This window comes from Lithobates pipiens, unplaced genomic scaffold (genome assembly GCF_037356315.1).
Source record: "Lithobates pipiens isolate NorthernLeopardFrog02 unplaced genomic scaffold, aLitPip1_a1.2 Scaffold_3, whole genome shotgun sequence".
NCBI classification, from domain to species: domain Eukaryota; kingdom Metazoa; phylum Chordata; class Amphibia; order Anura; family Ranidae; genus Lithobates; species Lithobates pipiens.
In genome coordinates this window covers 54,389,254-54,414,304 of record NW_027507790.1, presented here as the reverse complement: position 1 = coordinate 54,414,304, position 25,051 = coordinate 54,389,254, and the positions used below count along the sequence as shown (strand labels likewise).

Sequence of the window (25,051 nt, the reverse complement as noted above, 5' to 3'; positions counted from 1 at the left end):
TTGGAAGTTCCACTTTAGGGTGGAACTCCGCTTTAAGTTAATATCTCCACATTGACATCTTTCCGTAGCTGCCCAGAGTACCAATTATCCTGCTAAGAACTAAAATTTGGGAAAAAAAATAAATAAAATTCAGGTTTGTTGTATGAATGAGAACACTTTTTTGAGAGATGTACAATATATCCATTCTATTTCTGGACTCCCTTTAGACTGCTTTCACACTGCGGCGGGCACTGACGGTAAAACGACACTAGTTTTAGCTGTGCTTTACTGCCATTTTAGCGGCGATATTCGGCTGCTAGCAGGCCGCTTTTAACCCCCGCTAGTGGCTGAATAATGCATCTGCCAAAGCGCTTTGGCAGCGGTGCCCATTCATTTCAATTGGCAGGAGCGGTGTGCATACACTGCTCCTTCACCGCCCCAAAGACGGAGCTTGCAGGACTTTTTTTTAACGTCCTTCCAGGGCATCGCTCCAGTGGTACCTGAAAAATGCCTCAGTGCGAAAGGGGTCCTATTCTGCACATTAATCCCCTTCATCTTACTACCCTTACATTATACCTCCCAGCTATAGGTAATATTCATTTTGGGGAAGCACAGTTGAGAGTTTATGCTATCCTGCTTTTTTTTAATACATGTGTAGGGAACATTTTTCAAAAAGGTAGGTGGAGGGGGTGTGCATCTATATATTTTTCCATTCGCACACAGCTCATAAGAAAGCTCATGTCAGACAAAAAAAAAAAAAACCTGACAGATAAGACTCTGGTAGCAGTGGCCAACAGGATCCCAGGCGGCAGAAATTGGCACAGTCAATAGACAGTGCAAGCAAATCCAGGTCCATTAGCAGAATGAGAATGTGGAAAGGGGGTGGGAGAGAAGTGTTACTTGTGCAGTCAGCACAGAACTGCCCCCTGTATCTAGAAATCAGACATGTTGAGAAGATGTGGTGGCAAGACAAAAATAGGGTTTTAGGTACTTACGAAACCCAACAGCTCACAGCAGGTGAGTGTCAGATGGACGCCCCCAAAGTCCCTGTAGTTGGGTAGCAGGTACAAATGAAAATTCCACAAGGCACTTTTCAATCAGAAGCAGCATTGGGAAGATGCTTTGATGCTGTATGGTGGGAAAGAACACAGCGCTTGACTCATGGCATTTCAGTGCTCAGTTCCATAGTGTTAGACAGGAACACAAAGGTAGCTTTTGATGCTTTCCCTGATAAGCATGCTCACTAATCAAGTGATTAAGGACCTGGAAAGCACGCCATAGCCAATTTTTACCAGAACAGTTTGGAAAGGGCCCCTCACAAAACCCAATGCCCAGATATAGCACTCAAAAAGCCAGACAAAGGACATCTGCTAGAACACTACAATCTGAAAGACTAGACAAAGCCAGTAGAGAAGACTCTTAAAAGTACAAGGTGCCAGAGTTGCAGAAAAACACATCTATTCTCCTAGGCCACTTATAAAAAACAAAACCCGAAGGCATGTTGGTAGTAGGAGACGGCTGGCCTACAGCTGTCAGCATCCAATCTCCTTGCAGGCAGCGACATAATATGAAGGTTAAAGACTTTGTATGTTCCTCAATGGACAAGACAGACTGCTGTATGGCATGACACTATAGCAAAAGAGCATGGAAATTCTTTACTCTTCTGTAGCAATTTTTCTTGAACTACAGGATTTAAACCAACCATAATTAGGTGGAAAAAAAATACAAAAACAGAAAAAATTGCTATTAAACACAACAGATGTGTTAATTCTCAGCTCAAATTTATTTCATTAAACAGCATCATCCTACCTGGGTCACAACAAAAGAAAAAAAATATATCCCATTCACGCCAACTGAAATGTGATGCTCAAGCCTATTATACCCTTCATCATTAAAGGCAACACCCATACATTTCCCTGGCCGAGATGCGTTAATTTTGTGTAACCATTATAGATTCCAGTCCACACTTTATTACATTTTTTTCAAACTGGTTTGTTACTTTGGATGACTATAAATAAGTGTTTCCACTATGGAAAAAGAAAGTGAACACAGTACATTTGCATGACTGGGGAATGGATTTTTGTTTCTCAAGAAACCTTCTGAAGGGCAAAAGCTTAGAAAAAACAACCTGAATGTTTGAACTCAGTTCTTTTTTCTTAGTTACAAAGTCCCTTGTAAAAATAAAAGTACAAGGCTCTAGAGGAATTATTGCTTCTCTTCTTCTGTTTTTTCTTGCTTGACCTCCTCCTCTTGGTCTTTCACCTTGTCCTCTTTTACAGATAGTTCTTCTAGTTTTTCAGCAACTTTATCAGTGCTATCATTTTTGGTCGAGTCTGCTGAAAACAAATCAGGTTACTAAGTGATATGTGAAGAAAGCTTTATACACTGATTAAGAGGCTTCACACTACCCTGCTGCGCTTTGGGCAAAGCACCTCTTTTGTGGTGCTTTCCCATAAACTTGAATGCCCTGCAGTTTGCTGCAGGAGTTGGTGTGCTTTCTGAAAGCGCATCAACACTGCAAGACAAATTTGAAGTTTATAGGAAAATGGAGGGCAGTATGAAGCAGTCCTAATATAGCACACAGCCTTTCAACTATGTCCAACAGGCATGTCATTAAGATAATACCTTTTCAGTCACAAAGAAAAAGACAAACAAAAAAAAAAAAAAAAAAAACACTTTACTCAGTTCTTGAGTGGACACAAAATAATGCACATCACTGATGCTGGCTAAAGATTGGCTCTTAATATGTATACAATTAAAGTAGGAAAAAAGTTAGTTGAAGACTACCCATTAGCTTGGGGCCTGGAACCCAAGCCGCAACCCATAGCAAGGAGAGAACAGGGTGCCCCAGAGAATTTATGGGTGAAGCCAGAGAACCTACTAAAACAATGGCAAGTTCAGGTTGTCAGCTAATGTACATTATTAATTAGTTGAAGGGGAAAACCTCAGCAGGTTTTAAATTTGAGCCAGAGCAATTCACTTTGCAATTCCCCTTTTAGCTTTGGATAGAGTGGAGAGGGATTAGAACACCGGTCCATTTTTATTGCTGTCTGTGCCCCTTTTAGGAGACCCACCCTATTTGTCCTGTTTACAGTTTTCTTTGGAAAATAAAAAAAATAATAATTACTTTAATATTAGATTTTTACAGTCATCATTGGAATGGTAGTGTGATTACTTATTGAAAGGAAACATCCCAGTGTAGCTGTGACAAGTGGACTAGTGCCACCTGTTATAACCTTCAAGGTTTTTTTTTTTTTTTTTAAACTTTAATATGGATATGAGCATACAGTCGTGACAATTTTGGCCAAACGCCTACTGCAATCAAAATCACCACATGCAGATGTGAATGTTGCCATGTAGGTGCCAGGTGAATACAGCGGTTATGTACACCATTGCCTATCTGGAATTTACTATGTGGAATAAATCTGCGGTTTAAAACTGTCCCCAGAAGTGGATAGCAGTCACCTAAATATACCTTTACATTTGTTGCTCTGGAGCCGTGAAACCTAGAGTGCGCCAGTCTGTAAAAACAGACATGTAGAAGTAGTGTTTTTTTCTGCCCCTCTTTCTTCCCACACCTCACAATTTGCCATCGAGGCTGGCTATACCAACGCTAGACCAAAAGTGATGAATAGAAAGGAGAAAGCCCCAAAATTCCTAAATAAAAATGTAAACAGCTGCATTGTGAAAATGCAAGGCAACTCATCCCACTGCCTACATACAAAAACTAAGTTTTCCTGTGCAAGCCAGTGAGAATGAGCCTCAAGAGGCCACACCTTTACTCAATACATTCTATGGCTCATAGTAATCATGCAATTCTCTCACTAGGGACTACAGTTGGAAACAAGCCATTAGGGGAAAAAATAAAAAATAAAAAAAAAGCCACCACCCGCTCATCATACTTTAGGTTTTTAATCTGCTCTATTATGTCCAAAGACAAGACTAGTTCCTAGTAAATGGTTTCACAGTCTGAAAACTGGGTAACACACACACCTATCTTTTAGGATAAGGGATCTCCAAACTAAGGCCCTCCAGCTGTTTCGGAACTACATGTTCCATGAGGCATTGTAAAACTGACACAGGATGTAAATTATAGTTCCTGAACAACGGAAGGGCCATAGTTTGGAGACTCCTGCTTTAGAGGAGAGGAGAGGTGTTCAAAAATCTAAAGCAAGCAGTGCTTTAACACTGATAGTTTATTTTAACAAAGAAAACTACTTTATGTAGTATTGCCAAAAAAAAAAAAAAAAAGTTTGACATTTTAAAACAATAGTATCCCAAGATCATAGAAAAACTTTCCTAAAACAGAAAGCAGTATAGATACAATCTTGGTTTTTCTATAGCAGACTGAAAAAGCGCCATTACTGGAGGTTTGCAGTTAGGCACAGAGTGAGTCTGCAGTAAGAAAAGTAGCGGGTTTAATTTACCTTTTGTTTGTTTGCCCTTGGCTTCATTTCTGCATTCATCAAATTTTGCCTTGAACTTCTGGGCATCTAAATAAAAAGCAAGACATTAAGAAACTATTTATATTGAAGCCAAAAATCAAAAACAGACTTGAACACCAAAATGTAAATAAATGCAGGAGAAATGCAAGGAGAACCAAATACTAAAAATTGAGGGATGCACCAATACTGTTTACAGGCGAGTACCGATACTTTTGGTCACATACTCTGATACCTTTGCGGTGCAATTTGAGCCCATACAAAATTAATAGACTCAAGATCGCACTTGATTTGAACAGGAATGTAGTGCTATTCCTGTCCAAAATGCATCAGCTGCCCTCCCTGCTCCTGTGCAAACCCAGGCTGACAAGCCTGGGTTAACACAGGAGCAGTGCAGTAAACCACATGCGATTTGTACAGGAACCACACCCCATTTTTGTGATTAGTCACAGCAATCACATGGTACAGACAGTGCCAATGACAGCCCATCTGTACCACACGATTAGCTGTGGCCAATCAAAGCTAACCACAGCAGTAAAACACGATGAATCCATTTCATTCATCAAAAATGGTTGCTTATAACATTAAATTTCCCTAGTAAGCAATCAAGAAATGCACGTTTTAGAAAACAAAAACCCAGCTGTGATTAAATACCATTAAAAGAAAGCTCTATGTGCCTGCAAGGCAAAGGCATAATGAGCTAGTATGCACCGCAGAGACAAATTAGGGTATACAACTACTTTAAGTTAATGCTGGCACACAAATGCAATACATCACCCAAATTTTTGGGGTTAAAATATAGAAGCGGATATTGTGCTAGGATACTCCGGTATCGGTGCAGTTCACACAGAGGCCAAAATGGCAGTTTGTCTGCAAAGGATATGGAGGGGGTTAGGGTTAGTTCAGAATAATGGCCCTAGAATGATTGCTTCCTCCTGGTCTGCCGGGTAATATGTAAATATGGCAATCACTGTTCTTGTACGGAGGCGGTCCCAACGTGTTTCCATTCAAATGTGCAGACCTTTAAAGGGATTGTGAAATCTCGCGGTTTTTCACCTTAATGTACCCGGCGACGCGCTGTCTCTCTCTCCACGGGGTCCCAGCTCTTGATTGGATAGACAGAGCAGCGCGGCCATTGCCCCCACCCATGGACAAATGCTGGACTTGGGAGTGCGCATGCAAGGTAACCCTCTTGGGAAAGAACTTCTCCTAGGGGTTATCTGATGTGGGGAGAAGTTGCCAGGGGAACCCCAGAAGTCAAGGATCGGACCCACTCTGTACAAAGCGAGCTGCACAGTGGAGGTAAGGGATTTTTATTTTACAACAAAGCTCTTTAGAAATCACTTTAAGTGCTTGGGCACAACATTCATTTATCATAATGCGTGTCTAACTAGGGAGATGAGGGAACAAATGTTTGCCACTCTCCATCGATCCAGCAACAACCACCATCAGGTTCCCAGCCCCTCTCTACCAGTCCATGGAAGTGAACTGATGGCTATACAGTTGCCAGGTCACTTCCACCTATCAGCCAGTTTGAACAGCAGCCTGGGAGTGCATGTAAACCTTCCTGCTGCTCACAATGTATAAGGTATGTCAGTGACAGCAAAAGGATTAAATAAGGAACAAAGTAATTTTGTAGATATATCTATTAGTTTTGGGTTCTAACAAATTTGGACCCCAACAGGACCCACAAACTATAAAAAAGGAAATGATTCTGGAAGGCTGCAATTCCCCAAAAATTTTTATTGAAGCTTCAAAATGACAAGTAGAGCAAGGGACAGAGAGGTAGACGCATTTTGTGAAAGTGTTAGCGCTTAGTTATTACCAGGACCCACAAACTACTCAGCGTAGTCATGAGTGCGCAGACATCTTTGCTAGGCCAGGGAAATTTTTAAATCCAATGCAGTTTATAGTCAGGTAAATCTGACTGATATATGTATGATGCTGTCTTTTATTCAAGCACCAGGTGGAGCTCTAGACTGCTTTTATTGCTCACCACTTGTTTGTAGAGAAAAAATAAAATAAAAACCCATTTACAGTTTGCATTTCCTCTTTTGCAGTCAAATATGAAAAACACCATGTTTGTTCTGTGTCCCTATTCACACCGCATTTCTTAAGTTCTATGTGAATGGGGACATTTAACAAAATCTAAAACAGGCGTTATACCAATTTGGATGCAAAAGCAAAAAACACTTAACCATTTGTCAGTTTACATCTGTTTTTCGGCAGATCAGGAAAAGAGCCTTGATCAGTTTAATAAAAAAGAATGGCTGATGTAAACAGGTGAGCAACCATTTACAGCAGAAAATTATCTATATATCAATGCCAGGTGGCTGAAAAACTGACAAACGTGTGAAAGGGGCTGAAAACATTTGCTGCTTACATGTTACAAACACAGCTTAAGCACTTGCTGACCATCGCAGAATGGCACTGGCAGGCAAAAGGGCGTACCTGTATGACCCTTTGAATTTTCTGCCTAGTGGTCACTCACCGCGGGAGCATGCTCTGCGAACTCAATGTTCAGCAGCTCACGATTGCAGCTAGGAGAGGCAGAACAGGGAGATGCCTATAAACAAGGCATTTCCCTGTTCTGCCTAGTAACAAGACACATCCACTGCTCTGACAACCACGCAATTGTCAGTTAAGGGGAAGCAGTACTGTATCGCAAAAAAATGGTCTGGTCATTAAGGGGGTAAATCCTTCCAGTCCTTAAGTGTTTAAAGAAGGACGATTTTTTTTTTTTTTTTTTTTTTTAAGCTACAACGTCAATACTTTCTTTGGCAGAAGGCTCATAGAAATAAGCAAACTGCAATCCCAGCTTTTCAGTCGTATCAGTTTAAGCTGGGCAGTATTGTCAAACACCACTGATAGATTTATACCCAAAAGTCCTAAAACCATGCTCATAATGAGGCAGCACAGTGGTGTAGTGGCTATAAAGTTTTCCCCTAGCAGCAAAAAGGGTCGCTGGTATGAATCCCGACATCTGCCTGGAGTTTGCATGCTTTCCCTGTGCCTGCATGGGTTTCTGCCAGGTACTCAAGTTTCCTCCCACACTTAAAAAAAATAAAAAATAAAAAAAAGACATGCTTATAGGTTAATCGGATCCTGTCTAAATTGGCCCCTAGTATACGTATGAATGTGAGTTAGGGACCTTAGTACGCAAGCTCCTTGAGGGTAGGGACTGATGTGAATGTACATTGTATATGTAAAGCACTGCATAAATAGACAGCGCTATACAAGTACCTGAAATAAACAAAATAAGCCAAAGTGACAGTTACACATTGAGCTTGATCAAAATACTCACTTTCTGCATTTAAAAATCGAATAGCAAGCAGCTCAGGCTTCGGTGCCTCGTCCGCATAATCTGCATATGTATTCCAGACCCAGGCTCTGTCACTTCCTGCATTGGGCTTTAACTCCATCGCAGGTGTAACTGTAAAGACAAAAGCAATCGTTAGGCATTGCATTGGTTCAAGACAAATACCCATGACAACTTCCCAATCAAAATTTTAATATAGCCATTTTATTTATTTTTTTATCACCAGGTGTGAGGAAAAGGCATGTCAAACGCAGAATGCTTTTTTTCCCCCCTCTTTTTTACTATAAAAAAAAAAAAAAGAAAAGAAGAAGAGGCACATAGCACTGCTTATGTGCATTCAGCAATTATAACCCTTACTGAGAATAAAGGGTCATTGAATTCTTACAAAACCTTCCATACCCCAACAGGAGGGGAGAGGGAGAAAATTTATTTTTTAATAAAATAAAGAAAAGGAAGGTTAGCGTAGACTCACACAACACAAGTATGGCAACACAAAATAGCCATTGAAACGCTTAAAATTTGTGCAACTATGATTTTACCATGTCGACATGTCGTAAACAACCAATGACTCATCAGCTGTCAGCGGCTTTCCCCCACTGACAGCTGAAAGTAAACCTTTGGGTCTGGTATGGATTTTAACAGAAACCCCATGCCCAAATTAAAAACAAAAAGCGTCATTGGTCTTCCCTACAACCTTGGCTGGTGGTTGTGGGGGCCTGCTGCTGTGTTTTTTCCCCATTTTGGTGTGGGGCCTGGTATGAATGGCGGGGGACCCACACTTTATTTTTCATTGCTGGCACTCTTCACAAGTCACACAAAAGTAGCACAGGAACGACTTTAAGTTGCACAGATATGAACGGTACTCATTTGGGAAAAACCCCCCTTCTGCAAGCCTTTAAACCTGTAACATTTAATTTATAAAATCAACATCTCCCAAATGTTTCCTCTAATTTAAACAGGTACACAAACTAAAATTTGCTAAAGAAATCAGATATTTAAAATAGAGAAATTAAAGCTTCTATGAACAGGTTAGTGAAATCTGCATGACGCCACGCTGTATAAATCTTTGTACTAGGTTAGCATCATCATGTCAAACTGGCTCAGAATTTACCACAAAACTAGAAATTTAAAAAAAAGCAAGCACATAGGAATGTTTTTTTCCCCAGCAATCTCATACTTCTACTGTGCATTTCTCTGCCTGCAGGTAGAAAAACCTCATACCCTGGGTTAACAAAAAAATCTTTTACAACCTCTCCCAGTCCTTACATGGACAACTTAGGTACAGTATAGAAGCTACTTACTGTAATGATTTGCACAAATTTTTAGAGTCTTATCTCTTCTCATCAAAAGACGGATAGTTCCCTTCTCCTTGTGTCTGAGAAGTTTTACATCACCAGTGCCCCGTTCTTTCCACTCAGGTGGGTCATTTTCAGAAGCAAATCTGAAAAGCTTTGCTCTCCTGTTCAAAACATACACAAAAGACTTAAGAAATTAAAGTAAGGGAATGCCACAAAAGCACTCGAAAACAGTCTTTACAAGGATATACATTAGAAGCCAGCGGTCAGTGCATTTTAATTTCAGGTTTGCCAACGTCTGTTCATGCACAGATGTTGATTCAAGTCGAAATTACCAAAAATAATGCAGGAACCCCTTTTCAAATCGGTGCAAGTTGGGAGTCACACCGATTTGAATGATTCCATAGGCACAAGTGAGGTGCGACTTGTCATTTCGAAATCACACGACAAGTCACACCCTGTGTGAACCGGGGTCTTAGGGTCTCTGTATGGGGATAAGAATCTGAACTGTTTAGATTCTTTATGCGCTTGACCTCCGAAAGATTTATCCCCCTTCATGGCAAGGCGTTACTTTGTCAATTGTGTGGTCATGCAACGCTGTACCCGAAATTAAAATTTCTCGTTTTTACCCAGTTTTTTTGGTGGTAGTTGATAACCACTGGCATTTTATATTTTGCACAATAAAAAAAAAATTCTTCATAAAATTTAGGCTAGTATGTGTTCGGCTACAAATTTTTGGAGTGAAAAAAAATCCAATAAGTGTATATTGATTAGTTTGCGCAAAAGTTTTAGCGTCTCTAAACTATGGGATATATACTGGATTTTTTTTTATACTAGTAATGGTGGCGATCAGTAGAGGTCGACCGATATATCGGCCGATATTTGCCGTTTTTCAAATAATCGGCATGGGCCGATTGTGCTGATAAAAAGCCGATTTAGAACTACAGTGGGACTTTGAAATGACTTCTGTAAAGAAGTCAGTGCAAGTTGACTGAGTCGTCATAGCAACCCTTTCCTCCTCTCTGGGCAGGCTGCCAAGAAAAGAACAAAATGATACAATGTTTACACTTGAATGAAATCATCTCAGTGTGTAGAAGTTCTCAGTTTAACCATTTAAAGACTAAATCTTTTCTGACACTTGTTGCTTACAAGTAAAAATCCTGTATTTTCTGCCAGAAAATCACTTAGACCCCCCAAAAATTATATACATTTTTTTAGCAGAGATCCTAGGGAATAAAATAGCGGTTGTTGCAATATTTTATGTCACACGGCATTTGCACAGAGGTCTTTCAAATGCATTTTTTTGGAAAAAAAAAAATACACCATTTAAAAAATAAAAATAAAATTAAAAAAACAGTAAAGTTAGCCCATTTTTTTTTTGTCCAAAAGTTTTGACTACCTGTTTTTATTTATTAGGTTTTTTTTTTTTTATCTAAATCATACATACAAGTAAACTGATTGGAAGTTTGTTTTGTTTAATAAATGTTTAAGTGTAAGAAATTTTCTGTATCACTTATGAAGGCTGCTTTCACACTGGAGCGGGCAGGCGTTGATGGTAAAATGCACGTTTTAGCGGCTCTTTACCATCATTTCAGCGGTGCTATTTGGCTGCTAGTGGGGCACATATAACCCAGCTAGCGGCCAAGGAAGAGGTTAAATGCGCCCATGAAGCACCGCTGCCAAATCGCATTGCATGCGCTTCGGCAGTGGTGCCCATTCATATCAATGGGCAGGAGTGGTGGAGGAGCGGTATTACACCACTCCAAACGTGCTGCTTGCAGGACTTTTTTTTTTTTTAAGATCCTGCCAGCACATCGCCTCAGTGTGAAAGCACTGTCTTTCACACAGACTGTAGGGGGAGCCATTTTGCAGGCACTATTTTTAGCCCAAAAGCGCCTTAAACGCCCCAGTGGGAAAGGTGTGTTAGATCAAGGGGTATTAAAAAGAAATAAATAAAATAAAATCGGCCTAACATATCGGCCCAAAAAAAAAACGGCATCATATATCGGCTATCGGCCGCCATGATTTCTAAATATCGGCATCGGCCAGAGAAAAACCCATATCGGTCGACCTCTAGCGATCAGTGACTTATAGCGGGACGGATATTACTGCGGACAATCCGATACTAAAAATAGTGACATTGCTAAAAATATGGTTATTTTTTACTATGGTTTAGGATTTTTTTGTGTTTACTATGTGGTGCTTTTACTAAGGGATGTGCTGGAAACAATGTCAATCACATCCCCGCTGATGGCAGAGCTCTGTTCTGCCATTCTACTTGGTGATCAGCGGGTGCCGGCGGACATCCATTGGCCAGCACTCGCTGTGACAAATTATAGCAGAGTGCCCTTTACCCAGAGCCACTCTGCTGCCGTAAAATGCAGGTTATGCGATCAGCAAACAGTTATAGATAATCCAGGCTGCCCAAATATTTTGACACTTGTCCATCAAACAACATAAAAAAAAAAAAAAAAAAAAAAAGATATACACAACTAAAAAAACCTTACATCTTAAACACTTCTGCTTCATCTTCTTCTAGCGTTTTAATTTCCTGCTCAGGCAATGAAACAATAGGTTCAAAATGAGGATCGTGATTGGCCTCATCTGGGTTCTCTACAGAGGGTTCATGCTCCTCCTGTGTATCCTAAAAGAGAATGCACACATTTTAAACACACTGGGATATTTGTCAATCCTGTCTCACAGTGCTAATAAGCGGTTAAAACAAATTATACACCTTTAGCTACATCCATAAAGTCCTCCCTCTGCTGATCTAAAGTAGCTTTGCAATAGAATAAAACTTCCCCGACCACTCCTAGAACATCTCAAATCAAATGGAGCCAAATAAATAACCTTTTGTAAAATTGTAGATTGCCTTCCCTTTTTCACACGTTCCAATGCAAGCATGAACTTTTAGAAAGTCTATTTATATAAATCCAGGTGTGACACTTCAAAGCTCAGAATTGGTGACTGGCTTATGCTGGCACTCATCTCCTACATGTAAAAAAGTTTTTTGCTAGGAAAATACTTAGAACCACCAAACTTTTTTTAGCAGACACCCTAGAGATTAAAATGGCAGTCAATGCAACTTTTTATCTTGCATGGTAATTTGCACAATAATTTTTCCAACCTGTTTTTTGGGGAAGAAAAAAAAAAACTTTCACGATTTAAAAAAAAAAAAAAAAAAACTGAAGTGAGCCCAATTTATTTTTAATATAATGTGAAAGATTATGTTACGCCGAGTAAATCGATACCCAACATGTCACGCTTTAAAATTGCGCACATGGAATGACGCTAAACTTCAGTACTTAATCTCCATAGGCGACACTTACATTTTTTTCTTTTTTACAGGTTACACGTTTAGAGTTACAGAGGTCTAGTGCTAGATTGTTCCTCAAGCTCTAACGCACGTGGTGATACCTCATGTGTTTGAATGGCATTTACATATGTGGGCGGGACCAACGTGTACGTTCACTTCTGATAGTGATCTACCAGGGCCTTTTAAAAAAAAAAATTTACCATTTTATTTTTACAAACTTTTTTTGATCACTTATTCCAAGGAATATAAACATCCCTTGTAATAGGAATCATTTGTGACAGGTCCTCTTTATGGAGGGATGTGGGGTCAATAAGACCCCACATCTCTCCTCCAGGCTGGAAAGCATGAAATCTGGGCGGGCACAGGCAATTCTTTCTCCGGGTCAACGATGGCACAAGAGAGCCCAGAGAAGCACCAGATGGCAGCGGAGGGGATGTCCCCTCCAAGAACGATCAAGCATTGTTCTTATGGTGCACAGAATCGCTGGCTGCAAAGGATATCTGAATGCCTATAGCTACAGGCATCATTCCCGCTGAAAGTCCAGGACGCTATGACATCCTTGGGTGGTAAGTGGTTAAGGAAAAAATGCTGTCATGTGGAGTGTGCATATCCTTACTTGCTTTACGTTCAAGTGGTGTTTTTACACCAGGAGTGTGCCAAGTTTTGGCCAGAAAAAAAAATAAAAAAAAATCTCTTCAAATAGAAATATGGAGTCTATGCTTGCTAGCTAATGTTTAAAGTGGTAGTAAGCGTAGCTTTTCTTTTGTACCTATAGATAAGCCTATAATAAGGCTTACTTGTAAGTACAGTAAATAGCTCCTAAATTTGCACCGTTGAAAAAAGGAGATATTTCACAATTTCAGAAGCTGGTAATGTCACCGCAGCTGGCACACTGAGTGTGCTGTCAATTTTGAGCGCTGTGCTGCCATCATGACTCTCGTACAAATGCGTGGGAGCGACGTCATAACGGTCCGAGAACACAAACCAGGGAGTGAAGGTGGAAGCTGGGGGGCTTTGTTTTACAAGCAAGTTTCATAATGTGCTGGTGGTAGCACATTATGAAGACATTAGCCTGCAGGCTGCTTTTCTTTTTTTAAACAGTTTAGAATGTCAGGAGACTAAACTACTTACTTAGGACCAACTTGGCTCTAACAAATTAACCAGGTGTCTTCATGTGGCTGTCAGAGAAGCCATAATGCACTGTGGTCAAAGCTACATACAGTAACAATAGCATTCTTCAGACATGGGTGGTCGAGCAACTTGCCCTTTTTTGCCACTCCGAAGCCTTCTATCCCCCACAAGCCATTTTTTCAAATTGTCTGAGACTGAGATCAGGATGTCATCTGTCTTTGTCTTGGCCAGAGAAGACTATTGAAAAAATATGAAGCTTCTCCTGAGTGGCAGAGGTACAGTAATGAGTGATGCTATATGTCTAGGGCACACGGAGAAGTCTCTTGGCCACCCAGGTGTAAGTGTTTTAATCATATCGTGCCTGTAATAAATCTTTTAACCATTGCACTTCAAGAAGAAACGAATGGATAAAAGGATAAGTTCACCTTTGAAAAAAAGAAAAATGCACATCTTTTTTTGCAGGTAAGACCCCTTTCACACCAGGGCGTTTTGCAGGCGCTATAGTGTTAGAAATAGCGCCTGCAAAACGCCCTAAAGAAGCTGCACCATTGTGTGTAGTGTGAAAGCCCCGAGGGCTTTCACACTACAGCGGTGCGCTGGCAGGACGTCAGAAAAAAGTCCTGCCAGCAGCTTCTTTGGAGCGGTGTGTTTACCGCTCCTCCACCGCTGCTGCCCATTGAAATCAATGGGGCAGCGCTGTATTGCCGGCGGTTTTAACCCTTTCGCGGCCGCTAGCGGGGGTAAAAGCACCCCGCTAGCGGCCGAAATAGCGGCGTTTTACCGCCAACGCAAGGTGCGGTGTGAAAGGGGTCTAAGGGGGAAACAAAAAACTACAAGCCTGCAAAGCATTGCACCCACGATCAGCAGATTGAGGGTGCAAGGCTTTTGTAGACTGTTCAGGTAAGCAGTCTGCTTCTACGGGCAAGCAGTTACACACTTACAGGAAAGGTAAATTAACTGCCACAGCGCTCAACAGCACCCTTGTAATTCAATGAGATCTAAAAGGCAACAACCGCAAAGGTAGTCGGTACTTGTAGTTTTCCCATTAACAGAACACTGGATGAAGCGGCTGAACAAAGCCCCACATGGCTGCGTTTTTTTTACATTTGTGACAGTGAATGGGGGAGAGGAGCCCCTGCTGGCTGTAAAAACAGGGGATTAGGGGCTGGTGCTACAGTAACATGTTACAAAAAGGTGAACAAAAAAAAAAAAAAAAAAAAAACACACAACACACACCTCTTCGTTGGTGATGCAGAGATTAAAACTAGTTCTAAGCATTCCTACTAGGAACCAGAACATGGGGAATAGGTTTTAAAAATAGTGCAACTCCAAAGAAACATTTTGCCTTTTGAGGCCTGCAAAGCAGTAGATTAGAACATCCAAGCTCACATATCCCATTCATGTTCAAGAATGAAAAAAAAAAAAAAAATAGAATTGTGCTGAACCAGCACCCAGTCAGTCAGCCACAAACAATAGCAGTGAAATTCAGCAAAACTTTTTTTCTAAGCATTTGAATAAGTTTAGCAGAACATTAAAGAATGGGGCCTTTTAAAAGACATTATTATTAAAAGAAAAAGTACAGTATTAAGAACAGCTGTCTTAATGACAAGTTCCATATGCATTCTTAAAAGAAATGCCAAATTAATTTTAGCTCAGAGAATGTGCATTAAAGTTACAAACTGCCTTTTAAAGGATGTGCCATTCAAATAAATCCATCCAGGGTCCATGCCAAGATAATCAAGAAGCTCAAACATTGCTAAACAAGTGGATGGCCTCACTTAAGTGAACTGCATTAACAGGAGTAATAAAAAAAAATAAAAAAAAAAAAAAGAGCCCAACATGTTCCTACAATATATGCTTAATAGCGAACTCCACACCAGAAGCAGTACTTTTTACCGTTGGCTTCTATTTTCACGAGTTCACATCTTTGCTTCCTCTACAATAGTCCACAAATTAAAACATGGGAAAAATTCAGACCTACCACAGTAAATGGTCCTTTGCTGAACAAAATGATGCCCATTAGTTATCTTCAGTGCGCAATAAGCGGCTAGACAGATACAGATCCGGTCTTGGGTGTAAAGAGAACTACATTGCATCTGAACACCACAAACACCAATTTTTTTTTTTATCTCCCCCATCTCTCCACACTTTATTTTCTGAAAAATCACTTTTGAAAAAACACCCACTAGCATTTCTAGCTGTGGCCATCTTAAGGGCAGATTTCATCTACACACCATGGAAAAAATAAAAAAAATCTAAACCCCCCCCCCCAACTACTATACACAGCCATCCATAACTCTGCCCCATGCTACATCACCAACCTTGTCTCAAAATATTACCCAAACCATCCTATTCATTTTAAGACCTCCTGCTCTCCAGATTGTTTTCACCTTATTATCCCATGCTCACCTCCAGGACTTTTTACCCCTGGAACTCCCTACCCCATTCTGTCTGGCTATCTCCCACTCTGTCCACCTTTGGGTAATCCTTGAAGAAGAAAAAAAAACATCTCTTCAGGGAAGCTTATCCCACCTCTGACCTTTTAATCTTCTCCATCAGTTATTACCTTTTGTATAGCTTCTCCCCTCTTAGGTTGAGAGGTCTCATGAGCAGGGCCCTCCAAACCCTGTTCCTGCATTGTAAGCAAACTAGCTTTAATTCTTTTGTAAAATGCTGTGCACGCTGTTGCCATTAATAAACTGTCAGGTTACTTGAAAACTCCTTGCATCAAACATCCAATATGTACGAGGGGAATTTACAAAGAATGAAGCAGGCAGAATCTGGAGCACCTGTGCATTGCAACCAGCTTCTATTTCAATTCTTAAGCTGACCATACATTATACAAAATTTTCTAATTCAATTTCCTTTAGATATACCTTCAACTATGCAGTGCAAGGGCCTGCCAGAGTGCATACAAATTCAAAGTGTTTAAATTTGACCTCATATTATATGGTCTGGTAAATCTAAATGGACAGTGTACAATGTATAGCCAGGCTTAAAGTGGAACTTTAGGCCAAAGTTAAAAAATGGATGAACAGGTAGGAATTTTAAAGTGGTTGCAAACCCTTTACAACAGGAAAGGCTATAATTAGGCTTACCTGTAGCTACACTGGATCTCTTAAACCTGCATGTACATGCCGTTGCTTCAGTTATACTGTGCCGTTACCGGCACGTCCCGCGCGCATGTGACATCATTGCAGCTCTTGCCAATCACACCGATGGAGCCACAATACCTGGACGTAACCCCTCCGGGAGCGATGTCGGCCCCCGCAGTTATGAACAAGGACCACTGTGGGGGCTTTGATCTCAGGTAATTCATAATGCGCTAGTATGCTATGCATACTAGTTCATTATGCCTTTGTCATGCATTTCCCCCCCCTCCCCTTTTGAATTTTAGGGTTTACAACCACGTTAATGCAGAAGAGACATGCCTTGTCTCTTCCAGTGCCAATTTTGTTGATGAAAATATTTATGCCATAGTTTTCATCAGCTGCACATTTTCAATGACAAACTAAATGAAAATCTATTAAAATTTTCATCAACTAATGAAAATGGAACATTTACCTATATGAATGTTTGCTTGCCTCTGCCTGTCTGTTAAAGCCCCAGCCCCCTGACAAGCTGCATTGTCTGGCAGACCCAGGCTCCCTCTGTCTGCGACTTCAGGAACAATGCCCCGTTTCCCCTCCCAGCAAGGTAACAGTGCTAAGTGCTGTGTAAAACAGCCTCTCCAAACAAAGTCTCTGCCCTGTGCACTCCCATTTACTTCCCCATCAATGTTAGATTTTTACTCCAGAAGTATACAAGTTTGGAAATTATAAAGAAATGCTTAAAGCGGTAGTAAACCCGCACATTTTTTTTTTTTTTTTTAAACCTGCAAAGCAAAAGGCATAATGAGCTAGTATGCACCGCATACTAGCCCATTATGAAATACTTACCTTAGAACGAGGCCCCGACATCTGGCCCGATCCACGCCGAGGGAGCTGACATGCTCCCTCGGCGTTTCTTCCGGATATCGCGGCTCCGGCGCTGTGAGTGGCCGGAGCCGCGATATCGTCACTCCCGCGCATGCGCGCGGCATATTTCAGTCCGGCCGCTCGGCTGCTGCTGGATTTTGACGGCGAGAAACCCCTTGTGCGCATGCGCCGCTGCAGTCAGCGGCGCATACCAAGGGGAATATCTCCTAAACCGTACAGGTTTAGGAGATATTTTTTTACCTACAGGTAAGCCTTATTATAGGCTTTCCTGTAGGTAAAAGTTAAAAATGTGGGTATACAACCACTTTAAATAAGGCATCATAACTTAAAGCGGGGTTCCACCCTAAAGTGGAACTTCCGCTGATCGGAACCCTCTCCCCCTCCGGTGTCACAATTGGCACCTTACAGGGGGAGGGGGGTGGAGATACCTGTCAAAGACAGGTATTTACACCCACTCCCGAGCATAGACTCCCGTAGGAGTCTGTCATTTCCTGTCCCACTGTCTGCTGGGACACACACGGGTCCCAGTGACAGCACGGACAATTCCTATTGCGCTGCGCGACTCCCGCATGCGCAGTAGGGAACCGGGAACTGAAGCCGATTTGCTTTACTTCCTGATTCCCTCACCTAGATTGGTGATGACAGCAGCCGAGAGCCGAGCGATCGGCATCGCTGGAACCCGGGACAGGTGAGTGTCCATTTATTAAAAGTCAGCAGCTGTAGTATTTATAGCTGCTGTCTTTTATTTATTTTTTTGGTGGAATCCCTCTTTAACTAAACCCATCAGATTTTAGTTTCTCCTTGGGCAGGAGGAGATTTCGGTCTTGATTCACACTAGTTGCAATGCGGGAAACCCTGAGATTCAGTGCCAGTTCCTGAATCGCAGTGGTTCACAACAAAATCTGCAAACCGCTAGGGGTGTCAATATAAAGTTAATGACACCCCCAGATCGGTTCAGGAATCTGATTACATAAGCGTGAACACCCATGCAAACAGATTCCAGTGCGGAAAAAAAAAAAGGCCCGGCACCATTTTAGTGCAAATGTGATGCAATTTCAGCCAGTTTGTATGGCTGAAATTGCATCGCACAGACATGGCATGTGATCTGCACAGCACAAATTACATGCAGGGTCTGCCATTGTACTAGTGAACTGGCACTTAGTCGACTAAAACAATTCAGGTGACTAATATACTAAAACTACAAGGGTATTTTAGTCAAATTACTATGACAAACTAGATTTGATGTCAAAATTAACACTGGCCTCTTCCACGTTACTACTGTACAAACTCAGCAATGCCACATCTGACTGAATTCCTGCACGATTGGAAGATCGAGACCTGGAAGCCTAAAGATGCTAGCAGCCAGGTGGGGGAGCTCAGGGATGTCGCAGCATTGGAGCCGAGGCAAGTATAAGGCACCTTTGAAACTGGGGCGGGATCGGCGGTAAAGTGACGCTATTTTAGCGGCGCTTTAACGTCAATTTCGCAGTGCTATTCGGCCGCTTTTACCTCCTGTTAGTGGCCAAGAAAGGGTTAAAACCAGTACTATAACCATGCTCCAAAGATGATGCTTGCATGTTTTTTTTTTTTTAACATCCCACGTGCACACCGCCCCAGTGTGAAAGCACTCGGGCTTTCACACTGGAGACACAGGAGCAGTGCTTTACATGCACTATTTTTTGTGCAGTAGCGACTGCAAAGCACCTCAGTGTGAAAGGGGTCTAAATGAAAACAGAAGCTGGTTGATCAACTGATTCATATTTAGAAGCTGGGTATACATGTATCAAAATAAAGCCAATTCAAAAGTGTCCAAATTTGAATCTGGATGTAGTCCTCTTGCTGGAAAGCAGGCAATTCAATCAATCATTGCAATACTGATCCATGCATTCTAATGGGTGGGAGTCCACATGGTCAGAAAATGGCCCAGCAGGAGGATCCCCCGACGCCCCATCATTGGTCTGGATGCAGAAATCACCTTTTCCCATTCAGCCCGCTGGTTGAACAAAAGAGCTTTAGTAATCCCCTCCCAGATCGTACATCTATAGAAGATTCTTCTTTTAATGGGTCATTGTAGCCAATCATCCCAATATTCTGTTTGGTACATCCCCTAAAGTTTCCATCTCTAACAAGGAGGTACACCAGGCCTGTTTGGAGTACTGCAGTCACTAAACAGAAGGCCATACATTAGGTTTCTACATTAACTATGAACTCTGCACAAATAGTAGAAACCCGTGGAGTCCTAATGATTAGGGGAGCCATCATCCAATCAGGGAATCAGATAAGTCAGGGAACACGCGCTACCACTGCCCCAGAATGGGAAGGCTCCAAGAACATGGGCACCTATCACACCCCAAGCGTCAGCCTCGCATGGGACTGAACAGCAAAACTCCCCCCATATTCCCTGCATGGTTTATCCCGGAAAGCATATAAGCTTACACAGGGTCGCTGCACACTGGCCCATACCAAAAAAAAAAAAATGGGGGCGGTTTACATGAGGTGGTCGCACATTGCTCGCCCCTCTCCTGGCGCTTTCGGCCCAGGAACAAGACGGCAGGCCAGAGCTATGCCGGCGGCTCACGCCACAGGAACAACCCTACATCTCAGGCCCCCGCCCCACACTCGCCGCCGGCGCCGCATCCTCAACCCGTTACCTGTCCATACCGAGCTGTGAAGGAGCAGAGGGCTGGAGAGAAGGACGTTTAGGGATGTATACCTTAGTGTCGGCCATCAGGCGGAGGATGGAGGCAGATTACGCGGCAATGCTCCGGATTTCTCAGTTGTAGAGCTCGGTCCGCGAATTCGCGCTGTTTTTCCTCCCTCCCACTTGCCGCAAATATTGTACGTACTATATCCTGCGTAACGTCATGCCGTCAGAGCCGCTACCCCCCATAAGCTTCATTGGTGCCGCAGAATGACATCACATCCGCCCTCTCGTTTACTCCGTTCTGTAGTTCAGTAAAGGTCTGTCTCTGTTCATAACACATATCACGCTAGAAACATGACATTAACGCCTCGTGTGCCGGCTATCAGGGAAGTAACGGGTTTAAAAAAACATAGTTTTACAACAGTCGTGAAACAACTTCCGGCCTTGGGAAGTTACGCACGTCGGCGTCCCGTTATGTGACGTCATTAACATGGCTGCTCCCAGGTGAGGGTCCCATGCTGCTCAGAGTGTGGGCGCGAGCAGGTAAATGGGGTGAAATTAGCTTCTGATTAGTTTGTGTTTTTTTTTTTTTTTTTTTTGCTTTGCTGTTGACATCAGCTGTTTTGCTGTTTGTGCATTTTGCTTCTCCAGCCGTACAGATTTTAGTCATATGCCTCACAGTAAATGTCTAGGCATCGAGCAGAGTGTTTTTCATCGTTTAGTGATGTCCATGCTGAGGGGAGTATAAAGACTGCCATTTGTGAGGTCTTCCTATAAATTATAGCAATCAGCTTGTCAAGTTGATCTTCTGCTTTCAGTGGCATAGTGAACAAACATGCACATCAGTGGAGTCTGAACGCTAAAGTTCTTGGAGCTGCAGGTAAAGCATGGCAGCCAGGCAACTGGCATTTTGAGAAGGAAAGTTCAGCATTGACAGCTGTCTTCCCCTAATACACATTTCCTTTAAATTGATTGTAAGCCCTTCCATATATCCAGTGAAGTGACTGGCATCAGGTGATACACAGAGATTAAGAAAATCCTTGTACATCAGTTGTACTTGTTTATTTGCAGTTTTCTCTACATCCATTTAAAGTGCCGAATTTATAAAACTTGCTTAAGCTGTCAGAAAAGAAGGGAGTGTAGAGCTCAGTGAGGAGAGTCTGAAAGGGACACACCCCTCTTCACACAGCTGAGGTTTCCAATCAGCTGGAGGTCCTCTCCCATCACCATTTTTCTCTTGGTCTCAGGATAACTTGTCAGAAGTGATTCATGTCGAATAGCAGAGAAACAAAGCGGCAGACAGAAATGACACTTAGTGTTCTTAACTAAGATAAGTACACGCTGTAGAGGGATATGCTTCTTTCATGAGGTAAAAACATAACGTTTGTGTCATTTAGGATGGAATGGTAAGGGGTTAGCCCTGTAAAGTTGTTGCTGCTGTTTGTGGCTTCCCTGGGGATGTTCACTTCTCTGAATATTCACCTCTTGGTTTGTCCTTGTTTCCTTTGTCACCAGCATAGAAAGTTAGGGGAAGCCAACATATTTGAATTGTCTTCAGAATAAGAGACCTAAACCGTCCAATGGCGACAACTGTCTTGGATGGGAGTTTTCTTTCCTTTTAAAGTGGTTCTAAAGTCTAAATAGTGTTTTGTTTTGTTTTTTTTCCCTTAATGCATTCTCTGCAATTATATAACAATACCACACTAAGTGAATTGGATGCGGTCTCCCCGCATCCAATTCACGTATCTCTGGGGTGGCTGTGGAGCGGCTTGCACAGGAGTCCTGTGCATCTTTGGCTCCATTTCAGGTCCGAATTCAGGAAAAAATTTGCCCCTGAAAAAGGGATGGGATTGCGCTATGGATTGGACCAGAAATATAATTTGTATGAGCTGCCTCTACCTAATATCTCCTCCCAAATGGGGGGCACATAATTTCACAACCTGAAAATAATATTAAACTCCTATTAGTTTAACATGTGCTTCATTATATTGAACCTAGGAGTGAATCTGTTAGATAGTAATTAATGTGGTGGTAGTGACTATATATATATATATATATAAAAAAAATAAAAAAATAAATAAATAAAAAAATTGTGTGATCATGAAGAAGGGGGGAAAAAAAGGCTGCAGATAACATTGTGCTGACGAAACGCGTAGGGAATGGCCATAGGACGCACACTCTCCTTCACAATTCATTGGCGTTTTTAATAGTGTTAAATGTGAGTAATTTTCTTCTTAATAAACACATTGTGGAAGCTTTTTACACTATGGATATTCCCCTCTTTCATTGAAAACTTGAATGAGGTATTTCCAACGGATGAAAAACTAACCTCCCAGGGAGACACCAGGCAGCGACACAGGGGCTTACACTGTGAAAGCAAGTCCACCCCTGCAGGGTATCTGGTGAGGGCAATATGATTACTCCATATTGGAAATACGCATCGGGGCACAAACTTTGGTTGTGTAAATTTAAATTTGGATATATATTTATTTGTGTATATATCTCTCTATCTCTCTATCTATCTATCTATCAAGCGGGGGGGTGGTGGTTGTAACAGAGGAGACAGACACAGAAGAGCAGGCTGCGGGTGACGGAGGCACGTAAACTGACCTTGGTGTCAGGGCTCAGCAGCCATAATTATTGTGGTCAGTTTACATAGGGGAGGGGAGAGACTGGCAGGATCAGCCAGGCTTTTGTTACTGTGGGCCAAAATTCACAGCACAAGCACTGTGCTGTATGAAAAATGCTTTAAAGGAGATATATATATTTATTTTTGGGGGGGGGGGGGGGGGTTAAGAAACGCTTTAAGCTTTGATGCATATAGCAAGCTTTGTGTGATAAATGTATCCTGCTTATAACAGGATTAAAATGTGCTATTTCCATAAGAGTTTTTATAATGTCTGTGTGTGGGGTAATGCTTTATCAAACTGGTGCAATGGTGGATTCAAACACAGTGGCTGCAGTTTGTAGTGTCGTGGCTAATTGAATTCCCATGTCCATCCATCAATCCACCTACCCCGTCCCTATTTCACCAGAAGGACAAGAAATATCTTGTTTCAGATCATAGGCATGCCTTGTCTTTTCTCTGTTGGCATCACAATTTCTTCCATTATCTTTACTACCCCTAGTGATCAGGAAAATCATCCAGAATCAATCAGAAGTCATTTTGGTAGCCCCTTATGTCCAAAAATATGCTGGGACTCAGCTCTGAAGTCTCCAGCAGTCGATTCTCCCTGGATTCTACAGAATTGTCTGGATTTGTCTTCCACCTAATTGCCTGGAGGCTGTGAGTAGGATTCATAAACTGCTCGTAAACTCTGTACTACCACTTATACCTACAGGTAAGCCTCTTCTTAAAGCAGTAGTAAACCATTGGTGGTATTAAAAAAAAAAAAAAAAAAAAAAACACCTGAGTTGGACTTACAGGTAACTCCTTTTCTGAGAGTCGTCCAGGACAGCCCATGAGACCTAGGGCTCCTCCTACCAGGACAGGAAACGCGTTACCCCCACCAGATAAAAGGGCGGTCCTCCAGGCACCATGTCAGTTATTAGTGTTTCCTCCAGACGGAGTTCCTGAAACCTGGTCCCCTAGGTGTCCTAAGTAGGGGCTCTGAAATGGCCATTTGGGGGCATGCCACTAACCTTCCTCCTCTGCCAGAAGCAGTATCTCCACTGGGGAAGTTGGCTGTGCTGCTGTCCCTCTGTTTTCAGTGCCTGGGGGGGCCGGGACTGGGGTGATGCACCGCACTGTCGGGAGATGACAACGCACTAAAGTTTAGATGGAACGGCTATGTCCTTTTCCCCTCTGACAGCTTGGCTGATACATGCGGGGGAAGGAGGAAGCCGCAGCACTCGAGGGGGCGGAGCTACTGCGCTCCAAGCTGGGCCACAGGAAATGCCTAGAGAGGTCACTTCCTGGGCAGATGACGTCCTCATCGGTGCAACGAAGATGCCGGTTCCGGTCTTCATAACGGCGCAAACAGGGGGCGCTTGCTGGTGTTTTCTTTGTTAAAGCAGTGAGGCAGTGGACAACAAAGTGGGGCAGGATGGATCCTTCGGCAGTACCTGCACAGGCAGTAGATGCGATCACCAGCACCTCACAGGTAAGCCTGGAGTGTTTTGTCACCTGCTCGCTATGCCTGTGAGTGTTCCCTCCTCCTCCCCTCTCTGTAGTAGTGGGTGTAAGGGGACACATTTCTTTCCACCTGCACGTGGTGTTTGAGTATCAGGGTGGCTGATAGTTTCATTGTGGGTCATTTATTTTGTCTTGCAGACCGAGACCCAGGACAAGGCCCAAGCGCAGCCACCAAAAAGGAAATGTGCGGTTTTCGCAAACAAATTGAGCTCCTCACTGAGCAAAACGGTTTGTCGCACCTGTATAGAAGGCCTAGTAAAAGATGACCCTGTAGCCTCTTGTCAGAAAATGCTGACATCTGTTAGAGATGAGCTTGTGTCTACCTTTTTAGCTCATTAAAAACGCTAATTGACAAGCTTCAGACTCTAGCTGAGGGTCCGTCTTCAATTAGGGCTTCAGTCAGTAGCACTCCTCAGCAAGCGGAGAGCAAAGACTCGGAAGCTAAAGACAGATCTACCCGTTGTTCTTCTCCGGAAGAATCTGGGTCAGATATAGAGAATCCACTCGGGGCTCAAGGTTTAAGTTCTCTTTAGAAGATGTTGTTGACTTATGAAAGGCTATCTATAGTTCACTTGAATTGAAAGAGCAGGAGGTTCAATTATCTAAACGTGATCTTATGTAAAAGGGTTTGCGTAAGAAGTAGAGTTTTTTTTCCAGTACATAGTTCCTTGATTGCTACTATCAAACGAGTGGGAAAATCCAGAGAGAAAGCCTTTCTTTTCTGGTAACCTAAAAAGGTTTCCTTTTGACAAGGACATAGCGCAACTGTGTAACAAAAATCCTAAGTTGGACGCACCTCTTTCAAAGGTTTAA

The 25,051-nt window shown here is 42.3% G+C and overlaps 2 protein-coding genes and 1 non-coding gene across 10 annotated transcripts in view; 1 reads left to right on the top strand and 2 right to left on the bottom strand.

The window, feature by feature from the left end:
- Positions 1–1,739: 1,739 nt before the first annotated feature.
- RANBP1 (RAN binding protein 1) lies at positions 1,740–20,335 on the bottom strand. Of its 2 annotated transcripts, none has more exons than XM_077461715.1 (6): positions 20,173–20,335; positions 11,543–11,679; positions 9,042–9,199; positions 7,726–7,854; positions 4,407–4,472; positions 1,740–2,315 (listed from the first exon to the last, which is right to left on the bottom strand). In XM_077461715.1, exons 1-6 carry the CDS (start codon positions 20,185–20,187, stop codon positions 2,185–2,187), a joined length of 636 nt encoding a protein of 211 aa, XP_077317841.1. In that variant the 5' UTR covers positions 20,188–20,335; the 3' UTR covers positions 1,740–2,184. The 2 variants fall into 2 exon arrangements, with proteins under 2 accessions (XP_077317841.1, XP_077317842.1); XM_077461716.1 differs by having other exon boundaries at positions 1,740–2,312.
- Positions 4,248–4,378, bottom strand: LOC143941524 (small nucleolar RNA SNORA77). The gene has a single exon (XR_013264214.1). It is a non-coding gene; the product is annotated as a small nucleolar RNA SNORA77 (small nucleolar RNA).
- A 101-nt stretch (positions 20,336–20,436) lies between the features above and the next one.
- The window catches only part of TRMT2A (tRNA methyltransferase 2A), a 96,728-nt gene continuing 92,113 nt past the window's right edge, over positions 20,437–25,051 (top strand). For 5 of the 7 annotated variants that reach the window (XM_077461713.1, XM_077461709.1, XM_077461707.1 and 2 more), the window contains exon 1: positions 20,437–20,646. Coding sequence is in view for 5 of the 7 variants with exons in the window: in XM_077461709.1 (XP_077317835.1) it covers positions 20,619–20,646 (28 nt within the window). In the remaining 2 variants the exon portion in view is untranslated. Of the gene's footprint in view, positions 20,647–20,873; positions 20,984–25,051 lie in introns of those variants that run through there. The other 2 variants (XM_077461711.1, XM_077461714.1) reach the window with 2 other exon arrangements.